The sequence below is a fragment of the Leptonychotes weddellii genome, chromosome 8 (genome assembly GCF_054177405.1).
Source record: "Leptonychotes weddellii isolate Sample4059 chromosome 8, ASM5417740v2, whole genome shotgun sequence".
Taxonomy (NCBI): Eukaryota; Metazoa; Chordata; class Mammalia; order Carnivora; family Phocidae; genus Leptonychotes; species Leptonychotes weddellii.
Genome location: NC_138376.1, coordinates 82358570 through 82373423, shown reverse-complemented (window position 1 = coordinate 82373423; position 14854 = coordinate 82358570). Strand labels below are relative to the sequence as shown.

The window sequence follows — 14854 nt, the reverse complement described above, 5'->3', positions numbered from 1 at the left end:
AGAAATAAATTCAATAACAGGGGGAGAGGAGGTGTTATGAGGGAGCGCCCAGGACACATTAGAAATGGGAGGGAAGAACAAATTCTAGCTCCTTTTTTTTTTTTTAAAGATTTTTTTTATTTATTCATAAGAGACATAGAGAGAGGCAGAGGGACAGCAGGTTCCCCGCTGAGCAGGGAGCCCGATGTGGGACTCGATCCCAGATCATGACCTGGGATCATGACCTGAGCCGAAGGCAGATGCTTAACCATCTGAGCCACCCAGGCGCCCCAAATTCTAGTAGTTCTAACTGGGAAATCAGGTGTATTCATGTCTCCCTTCTGTCCCGCCAAGCAGGATGAAGTACAAATTTAAACTACCGTAAGGCAGCCTGTGAATGATTAACATTTTAATCTAAAAAAATTGGAAGGGGGGGGCAGGCAGAATGGGTGAAAGTTGTCAAAAGGTACAAACTTCCAGTTATCAAAGAAGAGACTAGATCTTAAAAGTTCTAATTACAAGAAAAAAGAAATTTGTAACTATGTGTGCTGATGGACATTAACTTAAATAGGCTTACTGTTCTGAACATTTTGTGACATACACAAAAATTGAATCAGCATGTTGTACACCTGAAACCAATGTTATAGGTCAATTATATCTCAATAATAAAATAAATAAAACTCTGTATTCTTCTCCTCTATCTGCAACCCTGCCTGTCCCTCTCTTTCATCTCTAGGCTTTTGTATTTGTTTCGTAAGGCTACCATAACAAATTCACCGTCTTCAAACAAAAATTTATTCTTTCAGTACTAGAGGCCTAGAGGCTATAAGTCCAAAATCAAGGTGTCAGCAGGGTCAAGGTGTCAGCAGGGCCATGCTCCCTCTAAAGGCTGGGTGGGGGACCCCTTCCTGGCTTCTTCTTAGCTTCAGGTGGCTTCCAGAAATGCCTGGTGCCCTTGGCTAGTAACTGCATCACTCCAACCTTTGCCACAGTCTTCATGCAGACCTCTCAGCATCTAGTGCATCTTAGTTGTCCTCTCCTCTCCTTATAAAGAGGCTAGTCATTGGGTTTGGGGCCCACCCTAATCCAATATAACTTAATTTTAACTAATTACCCCTTAAAAGACCCTATTTTCAAATAAGGTCACATTTTGAGGTTCCAGATGGACATGAATTTAGGAGGATACTATTCAACCCACTACAACTCCCAAATTAAAATAAACCACCACAATGCAGCGCCTGGGTGGCCAACTTGGTTAAGCTTCCAGCTCTTGGTATCAGCTCAGGTCGTGATCTCCTGGTCATGAGATGGGACTTCTCAATCGCCATGGAGTCTGCTTAGGTTTCTCTCTCCCTCTCCCTTTGCCCCTCCCCTCCATCACACACAGGCACATGGGCACACACAAGCTCTCTCACCCTCTCTCAAATAAATAAATAAATCTTTTTAAAAAATAAATAAACCACCATTACAAAATATGAGGCAAAGTGGAAGATGACAAATCACAGCATTACAGAAATATTAAAAAAAAAAAACTGGGGGCGCCTGGGTCGCTCAGTCGTTAAGCGTCTGCCTTCAGCTCGGGTCATGATCCCAGGGTCCTGGGATCAAGGCCCGTGTCAGGCTCCCCACTCAGCAGGAAGCCTGCTTCTCCCTCTCCCACTCCCCCTGCTTGTGTTCCCTCTCTTGCTGTGTCTCTCTCTCTGTCGAAAAATAAAATCTTAAAAAAAAAAAAAATTCAAACTTATAATCGCCAGTGGACTACTTCCAATCTCAATTAGAAATAATGTACCTTTTGCCTTTCTCTCACCTGTGGGAAACTGTGAAGGCTTAGAAAATATCAGAAATCCTATTCAAGGGGCACTTGGGTGGCTCAGTCAGTTGGGCGTCCAACTCTTGGTTTCGTCTTAGGTCATGATTTCATGGGTCTCGGGATGGAGCCCCAAGATGGGCTCCACTCTCGGCGGAGAGTCTGCCTGAAAGATTCTCTCCCCCTACCCCCCTAAATTCACATGCACGTGCTCTCTCAAATAAAATCGTCACACACACACAAAAAGTCCCATTCAAAATAGCACTAAAAAACAACATTCTACTGGCCCAGACACTTGACACACTCTGAAAAATCTGTTATTAGGTATAAACACTCACACCAAAAAATATGAAAGACAGGGAAGGATGTTTTTCAGTTGAAAGTACTTTCATTTAACTATTTGGGGGTGGAAAGTAGACCATGGGTCTCAGAAGACCAAGGTTTCCTTTAAAAAAAAAAAAAAATTACCTTAAGTTTTTAACAGCCCCCTCTCCAAATTATCCCTTTTTTTTTTGAAGATTTTATTTATTTATTTGAGACAGAGAGAATGAGAGACAGAGAGCACGAGAGGGAGGAGGGTCAGAGGGAGAAGCAGACTCCCTGCCGAGCAGGGAGCCCGATGCGGGACTCGATCCCGGGACTCCAGGATCATGACCTGAGCCGAAGGCAGTCGCTTAACCAACTGAGCCACCCAGGCGCCCAAATTATCCTTTTCTAATAAGGATATAAACCTACATGAAAGTACTATATTTCACAGTTCTTTTTATTTTAATCAAGGTATTATTTTAGCTTTCTGGGGAAAAAAATACTTGAGATGAGCTTAAAGACTTGTGTACTCCCTCTGCTGGCTCTGAATTTAAAGTAAATTATCAATGGCTTCAGGAGCCAAGTTATTAATTTCACTAGACATCTAAAACACAATGAAAGATATGATGTGGGGGCACCTGGTGGCTCAGTCATTAAGTACCTGCCTTCGGCTCAGGTCATAATCCCAGGGTCCTGGGGTCAGGCTCCCCGCTTGGCGGGAAGCCTGCTTCTCCCTCTCCCCCTCCCCCTGCTTGTGTTCCCTCTCTTGCTGTCTCTCTCTCTGTCAAATAAATAAATAAAATCTTGGGGAAAAAAAAAAAAAAGAAAGCTATGTGGATTCTCTCCCAACACACACACGCAAAGGTCTTCAAAGAAGTAAGTAATTCCAAAACAACTACTAAAATCTGCCAAAGGCATCTCTGTTGGATTTAGTATAGATTTACTCCAAAGGAAAGCTAATGCATTCCATTTGTTTGGAGCAGAAGTCACTTCTTGCATCGGCCTTGCCCCTACCAATGTACCACAACTCTTCCTTGCTCTTTTCCTTCGCACCTCTCCACTACAGGACTAGGGTGCATCTGGACACCCAGGCATGGTGAGCCCCTAGAAGATTACCTGGCTTCTTCATCATAGGCAATTACTAGAGTAGCAAATTACTGGAAGAGCCATGGCCCATGAGGGAAATTAGTCCATTTCGCTTTATGTTATCCCATAATAGTAACTGACAAACTGCAAAGAAAAAGTCCCAAGATTAAAATCTAAAAAAAAAGGCTGACTAGAAAGTGAAAGACACACTCTCTGGAAAAGCCCAGCTTGATACATGCACCAATCGTACACTTGTGTTTTATCAAGAAGGAGTGATATATCACAATATTCTATGGATGCCTGCTACTGTACTTTTTCCAATTGGGGAAATTGTGATACTAAGAAATGAAGGTTCTTTGGTTAAGAATTAAATGGTTAAAGATACTGAGTCTGTCAGTAACGACGCCATCAGAATTGGGGTCTTCTATCATAATCACAGCCTAACCACTTATTTAGAAAACTCTTAACTCGGAAGAGTTACAGACTGGCTTTGAAAAGATCCATCTCAGAGAGTGCTTGCTGTCTCTTCCTCCTTCATATGTGACTTCTATTTTCCAATTCATGGATATAAAACTTCAAGTACCTCTGGGACTTCTGCCTCCAAATGCAGAACATCACGGACAACTTAGTTTTACACAACAGCTTTGCTCCTGTAAGAAGTGGGTAAGTGAATTTTAGGCTGAACAACCCTATGATGAATCTTTCTAGACAGTGCATATTGATGCGGCATTGGTGGGGTACACACACAGAAAAGAGACTTGATTTCAACTGTCTCTAAATGAAGTCATTCCTAGATCAAGGTTTTCCTCAGTTTCTATGATGGGTAGTGACTGGCACTAATGAAGTTTTCAGGGACTGCTATCACTAGGAAACAAGACACTGCAAGAAATGCCTTGGATAGCAGAGCATCCTCTCGTAATTATACTATATCCTATCAACATTAATGCTAGGAGGTCCAAGACTTCATAGCTGTAAGTATTCAAAAGACTCTACACATGATGTCACTTCACTCCCGAATCACATCACCTCCTTTCAGTGTCAGAGTTCCAGAACAAGGCTATCTTTATGGGCTGAGGACATAATGATTCAAAGAATAGCTCCGAGTATCAGAAATGTTTTTGTCTGGAAGACACATTCCATGCTTTTGAGGCTCTTACACTGTCCTTGGGAATATACAGGAGTCACAGAAAAATGACAAAAAGAAATAGGAGGGAGTCACGGTTGGACATGGTAGGGTGGGGTGGGCTTAAGACAGATGGCTTTTTCAGCAAGGTTAGCTGAGAACACTGATGGAAATACTAAAAAACCAACGCAGCTACTCTAGCATGAGCCAGCCTAAAGGAGGGAGGAGGGGAAGCAGAGGCGAGCAAATGAAGTAAGAGTTTGCAGAAATGGAGGCACTGACACAAACAGCTGTGAAACCACAATGGTTAACAGCAGACAGTACAGAACAGTGCTGCCCAGGGCTCACGCGGACACACTCTTAGCTCCATCTCTGCTAGCTTGTAGGCTCCTGAGCCAGTCACTCACATGCTCTTGTCCTGCTTCCTCACCTGTAAAATGAAGTACTTAGATGATCTCTAAAACGTCTTTTAGTTCTAAATTTGAGGCAAGAAGCAATGTGAATGAGTCAGCTGTATCAAGGCTCCACCTCCACTCCAGAGGGAGGCCAGTCCTATACCAGGCCCCACAAGACAGAACTGGAGACCCCAGATCAGGCTAGGACCACAGGTGTGCTCTAATCCAGATGGCCCTGGGAAAGCCCCAGCTTCTCCCCACAAGACCCAAACTACAAGAGCCATGTTATAGCGGCCCTGCATCTCCAAAGCAAGCTGAAAATGATCTGCAGAGAATTAAAGACCAGTTCCAACCAAAGTTCAACACCAACTTTGCCTTTTGCCAGTAATTTCTCTGCAGAGAGCTGAAATATCGAGGAAAGCAGAAGTACAGATATGAAAAAAGGCAAAGAGAATGACGACAATGACAAATTCACAGAACACAGATTTGCATGTTTATTTTCTGTCTTCCTCCAACAGAACCTGAATCCTGTGAGCTGGAACCTCATCTGCCTCGTGCTACTACTATATCCCTGAGACCCAGCAGAATGCCCTGTGAACCGTATGCCTTTGATAAGTATTTGTTGAATGAATAAAATGGCATGTGATGAAAATAGTTAAAAAGGTTTTCTCTTTCTAATCTGTAGTCACTTACTGTATACCAGCTATAATGTCCCCTGATACTAATCCACATGTATCTATCTCTACATAGATATAGAGATAAAATCCACCTATATATGTCAGTCTGAGCTCCTTTTATAGCAGCAAAAAGGCAAAGTGGCTCTTCAGGACTTGTGATACAGGAAAAGTTCAGGAGAAAAATGAGGAGTCAAGAATAGGACTGAGTCTGTTCCCCACAGGCAAGATGGGCAAGATATGAAAACAAAATAAATTCCATATTCTCTCTAGCCCTAGGAATCTAATCTGGTAAGCAATGGGTAAGCAGGGTGCCCTGCTAGAATGTACAGACTGAAACAGTCTTACCTTTGCATTTTTATGAAGATCTTTGGATGGACAGTATTTGCTAAACTTTTCCCAGACCAAATAAATGACTTTTCAGTGAGACATGGACTCTTCATTAATTTTCCAAATAAAAATATCTTGCAGGTTTTAAGAATCATACGTATTAAAAAGTTTAACTACAAGATGTTCTTCTATGGTGTCATTCTCTTAAAATAGAACCCTCCTAAAATCTCCTAAAAATAAGTTTGCATAGTTTCATTTCATTTTCTAAGAAGGAGATAAACATATCAAAACAAACACTTAGCTTCTTTTTTAAAGAGTCTCTCTGCTACACAGGGCTCACAGATCAAAGTTTAAAAGGGCCAATTTCTTCACTTCATAGGTCGATGACACAGCTTTGAAAAAGAGGAAAAACAGTCCCCCCAGTGTACTGCTGCTGTAGGAAGAGGAAGTATATTCGTTGAGAATCACTGACGAAGACAGTACTGCCAAAGGAAATTACAAAACAGCATTTTGGCAACATGGGCCAAGCAGAAGACAGATTCCTTACACACGACCATAACTGGCCCTTTGGTGAGTTACTCCAAAAGGTGACGGAGGCCAAAATTACAAGCCAACGTGGAATTATCACAACTTCGTCATTTTGAAATTTTAAAAACATATTTTTAGACATGAAAGTTGCAGTTAAAATAACATTTTCTTAATACAGTATGTTGGGAAGGAACTGGATGCATTAATCTAAAGAATGAGAACAGTGAGAACATCAACAGGCATTATGTGCAGCTGGGCCCTCATCTTTTTACCCTGGGAAGAGGCTGTAAGAGCACACATTCTCACATGAAAGAAGACGTCCACAGCAGCAGAAGTCGTCACATGCACAGAATCCTACGTTTATGAAATTGTGAGAAACAGCATGGAAACGCATGGCTGCCTAATGTAATCATGTCCTAATCTCCTGGGAAATGCAGGTGTGTGGGTGTGAGAAAATGAATAGTGATACATAGGCCTTAACAGGTAAACCCTGGAATCCTAGACGTCTGTCCCACAACAGGAGGAACTGAGAGAACATAGCAGTTGGATTAGGGGTGGTGCGGTGCAAGTAAGCTTAATCCGAATGAAAGGAAATGTAACCTTTTCCCCTCTTAACCACATCTGACTATTCACATCTACTTTAATGCCTGAGGTAAGGGAACCTGTGAGATAGCCATCACCTTTCTCTCTGGCACAATATGTATCTGACAAACCTAAGTTAACCAAGAACTTCCTCCTTTTGTTAAAACGCTCTTTTCTGCCACCTCTATCACTTCACAGTTCCTGAGTACCCCTACTGAGAGACAGTGGATGGCTACACAAATGTGATGAACTCATCAGCCTCCAGCAATATTCGTCTTTCTGACGCTGAACTAATAACCAAGACATTTTTAGACTGAGAGGCAAATATGCTTTTCAGGAAAGCATCTTCTACTTATGTAAGACTACTTGTTACTTAGTAAAAAACCTTTAAAAAAAATAGGTCAATTTAAAGAGGAAAACAGTGTGATAAAGAATAAAAATCTCCAAAACTGCAGCTACTAATTACCTAACTAGCTGTGTGATCTTAGAGAAGTCCTTAACTTGAAGAACCAGGATTTTCACCATTAAAATAAGGGAGTTGAACTATCTCAGCAAACCTCATCCTGGCTGTACATCAGAATAACCTAAGAAACTTAAAAAACAAAAATAAAACAAAAAAGAAACACCAATGCTAAGTCCCAGACCAACCCAATTAAAACCTATTCTCTAAGTATTGGTACTCTTTAAAAGCTCCAAGGTGATCCAAATATGCAACCAGGGCTTCAAACCACTAGTCCTAATTCTGATCTTCAAGGCCTCTTTTCTAATTCTTTTATTCTCTAGTCTTAGGGTGGTAATTCTGGTGACAGGATCTCATAATGCAATAGTCCAAAAAGCCACAAAAGAAGTAAGGCCTAAACCCTGCATACTGTAGCTATGTGCACGCAGGGCTAAGAGAGGTTAACCTGAATTCTAGACATTTTCAGAAGTCAAAAACCCTAATGCATAACTCAGAATGAAAGTAGTGTGGTTTAAATGCACACGCATGCTCTCAAAATGACTAATCATGATAGGAATCGACTCCTGAAACTTGGACGCATGGAAATGGGTCACAATTAGCTCCTGACCTCTCCCTTCTCCCTCTTCTTCCACTGCTACTAAACCACAAACACAAAAAAAGGTTGGCTATTAGTCATAATTGGAATATGAAACCAGCCCTAGTTTCAAAGGGCTTTCTCCATCATCAAAGATTTGGAAGTTCCTGCATGGGTGCATCTTTTGATGAAGGTCATCTTACAAAAACTCTTTAACTAAATTATATCCCCATAGTCTTCAAGGATTAGCTGCTATGTGATACTCAGAAATAGAACTGATGTAAAATCTTAAAGTAAAAATAATTCTACTTACATAAAATATAAAAATATTTTACTTCATGTCCTGTATTAAACATACTAAGGCTTGAGTTTCAATTTACAATTTTTCATAATTTTAGTTAAAAAGAAGTGAAATGGAAACTAATTTAACATTGTGTGTTGACTATACCTCATCAAAAAAAAAAAGAAAAGAGAGAGAGAGAGAAATGAGATAGCAGAGAAGGAAAAAGAAACCATGAGATCAGAAAAAAAGGTTAAGGACATAAAACCATAAAGTTTAGGACTAGGCCCAAAATCTCTACTCAAGTCCTGCAAGTTACATGAAAATATAATCAACCGAATCACAATTCATGGCTACTTTTGGTAATACTACTTTCTCACCTAGATCTTTAAAAAAAAAAAAAAAAAAAAATCAAATGCTATTAAACGGTTACTATCTTTAATTACAAAATGAGATGTTATTTGTGGGATTAAACTACTTGAGTAAACTTAAAAGAAGGAAAAGTGAAAACCTTTCCAACATCAACTTTTAGCTACCTAACTTTTAACTAGCAGATTCTCTGCACCAAACTCAAAATATACAGGACTAACTTCAAGTTGAGAAATTTGAAAAATATTCCAAACCCCTATATCCATTTTCTTAGATCCTGAAACTCACCCCTTCCTGACACTGTACCCTGAGATTAACCCTCACTATTCACTTAGAAATTCAGTTTTAAAAGATATCACAGTAGCACTGCTTTGAAATGGAATTCACTCTCAAGCTTTCTGTAAATGGCCCTCATATCACACAACTGGCATTCCTTTGCAAAGCTGTAAAATTAAATCAAATGTAAGATTCATAATGTCGGCATTTGTTAAAGGAAATGAGACAGATAACTGGAATAATTTCAAAGCATACGCTTTGCTTTTAAAGTATCTCAACAAGTCCTCTCCAATACTAGCCATAAAAAATTAAAAAAAAAAAAAGCAGATACTTTGTTTGCAAGGATTTTTTTTTTAAAGCAAATTAAAACTCAACACACTAAATTCTTTAGTTTTTTTCACATACAGGTTTCCTCTCCAGTGCTCCAGTTCTCCACCAAGATTAAACTGTTCTTACTGTATACACCTCCTGGAACCCAGGAAGATACAGGGCTCCCCAAAGAAACGGAATGAGGAAGGAACTACCTCATTAATTTAAAAAAAAAAAAGCTAACTTGCAAACAGAACCAACTGATAAGCCATATGTATCTCCAACTGTACAGGACTCCTCTGCCTGGTACTGACACATTCATGTCTTGGGGAAAGAGGCCAGGAGGATGAGGTGCCAGGAGGAGCAAAGCAGCTGGGCATCAGCAGCCCAGCAGGGGCACAGGAGTTAATCTGTTTGGATGCCCAACTGCAGGAAGTCATTACATCATAGGCCTTTCCACACCTCTCTCCCTACCACGTGTCCAGTGCCCCAAGAGGCTGAAAAGAACAGGAGAGAGCCTCTCTTCTGGTTCACTTATAGGTAGAAGCCATTGTGGCCCAGCCCTGACACCACACCTCCCTCCCAAAGGCCTAGGTGAAGCTCCAGGCCTCAGTCCTCCACACCTGGACCCGGCCGCAAACAGCGCCAGAGTCCAGGCCTCAACCGGAGCAGCAGGTGCGGCTAGTTCGCCTCGAGGTGGTAGGGCTGGCCCGTTCAGAACAACACAAGTTCGGGGGCAGGTTTACTGGAGAAACATCTCTAAGGAATAAAGGTGCCAACACAGGCAAGGAAAGACAGCCAGCCAGTAAAAGGTTTACAACCACTACTTTTTCTAATGGGATCCGAGTGCCTGTGGGAACTAACACCCACAAGCCAGAAACTTCGACGCAAGGGTTTTCATCCAGCTAGTGACAACGACCATGCTCCTGTGACTGACTGGAAACCACAAATCCAACCCCTCCTCGGGGCACCGAGTCCCAAACACTCCCCCACATCCTCTCACCCCACCCGCAGAACCCTCCCCGCATCCCCACTACAGTGATTTCTACTTCGAAGTTGGCCGCAGACCTACCTCCTCCGTGCAGTCCCGGGAATCCAGCAAATGCACTCCTGTCCGCCAGTCCTTCCCTCGCCGGTATCCCTTGCCCCCTCTCCTCACCTGGCCATGCCCGAGGCTTCCTCGGAAGCCTCCTTTCCCCGCCCCACCCTCCGCGGCCGACCCTAGGTTCCCCTCCTCTGGGGGTCACAGAGATCCCCCCGAAACCTCACAGCGGAGGCTCTCGGTGCCAACCCCTCTCCCCAGCGCCCGCAGGCGCGCTCCGATGAATCGAAGGCGCGTCTCGCACTGCGCAGGAGGCCCGGCGGGTCCGGCCGCCCGCCCGAGGTGGGTACGCACCTTCCACCCCGCAGAGCTGTTGCTGTCGCCCTTATCCTTGAAGTAGGGCACGCAGCGCACCATCCACTCGTAGATCTGGGACAGAGTGAGCCGTTTGTCCGGCGAGCTCTCGATGGCGCGAGTGATCAGGTCGGCGTAGGACAGGTTCCCCCAGGCGTTCCGCCGCGACGAGCATTTCCTCGGCTGCCCGGAGCCCCCAGCCGCCCCCGGCTGCGGCGCCGGCAGTGGCTGCTGAGGCTGCAGCGGCGTCTGCGTCCCCCCGTTCAGCGCGCCCGCCGCGGGGGCTGGCCCGGACCCGGAGTCCTGCCCTCCGGGAGCCAGCAAGCGGGCCGAGTCTTCAAGGAGCAGCCCGGAGCCCAGCGTGCGGCTCCCGCCGCCGCCGATCGCCATGGCCGAGACCGCCCTACTGCTGCCGTCCTCGTCGTCTTCATCGTCCTCCTCTTCGGGGATCATAGAATCGGCGGCCGTCTCCCCCGAGGGCTTGGCCGGGCTCCCCTGGAGCTCTGGCCTCTGCAGGGGCCATGTACAGGAGCGCGGCCGGCTCTGGGGCTCGAACTCCGGGTCCAGCTCCACTTCGAGCGGAGAGAGCGGGGCCGGGGAGGCCGGTGCCTCTGCCATCTTCGCCGCCCGCCCGCCCGCCCGCGGCTCGGGCTCTCGCGCTCTCCTTTCGCGCCGGGGCGGGGTGCGGCGGGGGAGGGACGGGGGCGCCGCGAAGACTCGGGCTCCGGGGAGCCGCTGCCGCTACTGCCGCCGCCTGGAGAAGCACGAAAGAGAGAAGAGAGGAGAGTTGGTTATCCCGGGCTGGAGACCAGTCCTCGGCGACTCCGCGCCCGCCGCCGCCGCTTCCCGGCCGCACGGCGCCCGCCTCCCAGAAACAGACCTGGAGACGTGCGTCCCGCGAACCTGGCGCAGCAGACACCGCCCCCTGGCCAGGCCGCCGGGGAGCCAGGAGCGAATCGACGGGCTCGCACGGGGCAACCCCCTTCCCCCCGCCGCCGGGGCCGCCAGATCTGCAGGTCTCTCCTGGGCTAGGTGGCTGGGCGGGGAAGAAGGGGGAGGGGAGGGGAGGGGAGGACAGGGGAGGGGCGGGGAGGACAGGGGAGGGGCGGGGAGGACAGGGGAGGGGCGGGGAGGGGGCGGGGGGAGGGGCGCGGGCCGCGCCTTTAAAGCGGGCAGCAGCCAGGGCTGGCGCAGCCAAGCCGCGGTCGGAGCCCGAGCGGGCGTGCGTTTGTTTATGTTTCGCTCGGGCCCGCTCAAGTGCTTCCCGCGGCGCCGCAGCCAAAGTCTGTGGCGTCTTCCGCTCTTCTCGTCCCCGGCCCTGCCGCCTCCGCGCCCCCTTGTACTCCCTTCTCCCCGCCGAGGGGCCCGAGTCCGGGGACGGCGCGGGCAGCCACCTTCTTCCCTCTTCGCCCGCGGGCTAGGAGGACGAACGCGGGTCCGAGCGCGGACGGGCTCTTGTCACTTCCAGAAAAAGGACAAGACGGGAAGCAGCGGGGCAAGCAGCTCGACGGGTGTTTGCCAAGGGTCGAGCCAAGCAGGAACGACCACTTTGGGGTTTTGTGGGGTTTATTTGCTCGCGGGCGTTGTATCCTCCACCCCCTTCCCAGTAAAGAACGGGGGGGGGAGGGGACAAGTCAGAACATAAATCTTCCAACAGGTCAGGAAGCGCCAAGTCTCCCGGACTGCCAGAAAACCCGGACCAGCACGTTCATCACCTCCTTGCTCCCGCTGCTGCCATCTTGACAGTTTTCCCCCCTTCACTCAAGTCCTTTAAAAACACTAGCGGGAGGGAAGGGGGGCGCGCACACCGAGTCACGGGGAGGGAAAAGGGAAGCGCCTGGCCCAGCTCGGAAGCAGATCCGGAGTCACCGGGAAGGCGACCGCCCCGCTGCACAGCTCCGGCGCCTACCTCAGTTCCTTCCCTTCAGGGACGAGGGGGGAGGAAGCACAATTCCGCGCGGGCCCGGGGCACGGCGAGGAGGGGGCGCGCAACCTCGGCGAAGGAGAGGCGCTCCGGCCACCGCCGCAGCCCGCCTGAGGAAACGCCTGTCAGCCTGCGCGCCGTCGCCTTCCACATTCCTCCTCCTCCCTTCCACGAGCAGGGCGGCCGCGGCAGCAGCACAAAGTTATAGACACACGCAGGGTGCCTCAACCTAGGCTGACGGCGGGCGGGCGGGCGGGCGGATCCCCGCCCAGAGGGAGGGCTGGGCGGCGGGCCCGGGTGTGCTGTGTGCGTGCGTGTGTGTGCGTGTGTGTGTGTATGTGGGCTCGCGCACGCGCACCTGCGCGGCCGCGCTCCGCGGGCCTGCGGGCGTGGGTGTCAGGGAGCGCGCCGCGGGCCGGGACCAGGCGGGCTCCCGCAGCCGTCCCCGCTGGGCTCCTCCTCCCTCCGAGAGCCTCAACGACAACAAAGCGCGGCGCTGGCCTAGGAGAAGAGGGAGGGGGAGAGCAAAGCCCCAAACGCTCCACGAGCGCAGTCGCGTGGCCTCTCAGACTCAGGGCAGGGCGCCTGCTACCGGGGGTCCCCGGCGGGCGCGTTCGTCCGCCAGGCTCTGTGCCCGCCCTGGTGTCCGGTTCCCTGTTAGAATCGGACACCAGGTAACACCCGAGATAAGATGCTGACCGCAGATTCCAAGGATTACCACGGCGTGGAAATACTGACAAGCAAAGATGTTGGTGCCTTACAGGACTTCGATAAACTGATGCCTTCAGATTTGATCAGGCACCGAGAGGTTTGCAGCCGAGTCTCTTACCTAGGACGCCCGACGCAGTGGTGTTTCACTTTTCATGGATTTCATGGCAAATGAGGGGAGAAGTGTAACTAACTCAGGAGAAATGCAAATTATTCCCCATTCCTAAAGGCAAGAGCAGATCTTGAACAATTATGAATGGAAAATAATTTGATTCTAACTTGTAAATGACTCCAGAACGGCTACTTGTGCATTTTTTAGTTTTTTAAAAAGATATTTCTTTAGGTTTAGAAAAACATCTTCACAAGTCCTTATCCTACTATCAGCATCTAAATTGTTCATTTGTGCACTACGAATGCACTACATGCGACACGCACACCAAAAGCCTATTCACTTTGGTTCATAAGTATCTTTCTTTTCCCCCTTTTTCTTAAATCCTCCTAAGTCACTGGAAATAGCTCAGAGTCTAGAGCTAGCTCCTCACAATCCAATACACAAAAAGGTCCAACCCAGGGTACTCAGGAGTCCGCCCGCCCAGCGGACTCCAGGCTCCGGGCTTTGCGCAGGGCCCGTCACTCAAGTGACGTGCGGCCCCGCCCCTGCACCAAGCTAGTTCGACGCGTACAAACAGATGATGTCATTGTATCCACACGCGCGTGACCGGGGAGCTCTGCGCCGCGTCCCCATTCGCTGCGCCGCCTACTCGTCAAACCACGCCGCATGCTGACTGGCCGCGGCCACCAGTCTCCAGGCCCCAGACACCCCTCTCCGCCTCCCGCCCCCGCCCCCCGGCAAATAATAAACAATCGAGTAAAATTCTAAGGAAGAAAGGAGGGGAGGGAGGAGAGGAGAAGGAGAGGGCGACCCAGAAGCCAGTCCTTCGCACGCTGAGGGAGAGTTCAAAGGAGGGGGCTTAAGAAGACAGGGGAGGGGAGAAGGGGAGCAGACCTGGGGCGATGGGTCCTGCCGCGTTGTGGCGGTGTCGGGGAAGGAAAGTTGGAGAGCACCCAGCGGGGCGCGCCTGGCAGCATGGGAGGAAGCTAGGGCCCTGGAGCGGCAGGACTCGGGGCTTCGGGGCGGTGCGCGGCCGTCGGAGGGGGAGGAGAGTGAGCAACGCAGGAGCGGCGCGGGCGGAGCCGGCAGACACGTGCGGGAGGAGGGCGGGCGCGCGCCGTACTGGCTCGCCTGGGGCGCGCGGCACAGTAGCCGCGCGCGCTTGTTTACCAGCGCACGTGGGTGTTATTTTTAAATGGAATGTTGTGCTGGCCGCGCGGCTGAGTGGCGGACGCGTGGGGCCGCCCGCGCTGGCAGGGGGGACGCGGCAGGCCTGCGCCACGGCCTCTCCGGGCTCTGTTCACCGACCAGACAGGCTGTCCCCCCTTCGGGCTTCCAGCGCAGCGGCTGGCGCGGGCCGGGGAGCCTGATGGCGAGTTTCGCGCGCTGCCAAAGCCTCTACGGAGACGTCGAGTTCCCGCCGCGGAAAGCTGCCTTCTTTAAGCCCGGCTTCGGCTCCCTCATTCACATTCCGGGAACAAAGCCACCTACTTCTCGCCCTGGAGGCCGCACAAGGCCGGGCTCCGCGGCCACAGGTTCCAGAGCCAATTTCACACGCTCACATACTCCCTGGCACACTACACCCTGGCCACGAGGTAGACTGTAACCATCTTGCGTAGTTGGTGACCTCGCTACC

General features: G+C 49.2%; 1 protein-coding gene across 7 annotated transcripts in view; it reads right to left on the bottom strand.

The window, feature by feature from the left end:
* FOXO3 (forkhead box O3) overlaps positions 1-14211 on the bottom strand; it is a 127002-nt gene extending 112791 nt beyond the window's left edge. The window contains exons 1-2 of one of the 7 annotated variants that reach the window (XM_081828764.1): positions 14113-14211; positions 10475-11228 (exon numbers count right to left, since the gene is read on the bottom strand). In XM_081828764.1, coding sequence (XP_081684890.1) covers positions 10475-11092 — 618 coding nt within the window. In that variant the 5' untranslated portion in view covers positions 11093-11228; positions 14113-14211. Of the gene's footprint in view, positions 1-10150; positions 10176-10474; positions 11257-11354; positions 11513-12383; positions 12653-14112 lie in introns of those variants that run through there. The other 6 variants (XM_081828768.1, XM_081828765.1, XM_081828762.1 and 3 more) reach the window with 6 other exon arrangements.
* Between the last annotated feature and the right edge of the window lie 643 nt (positions 14212-14854).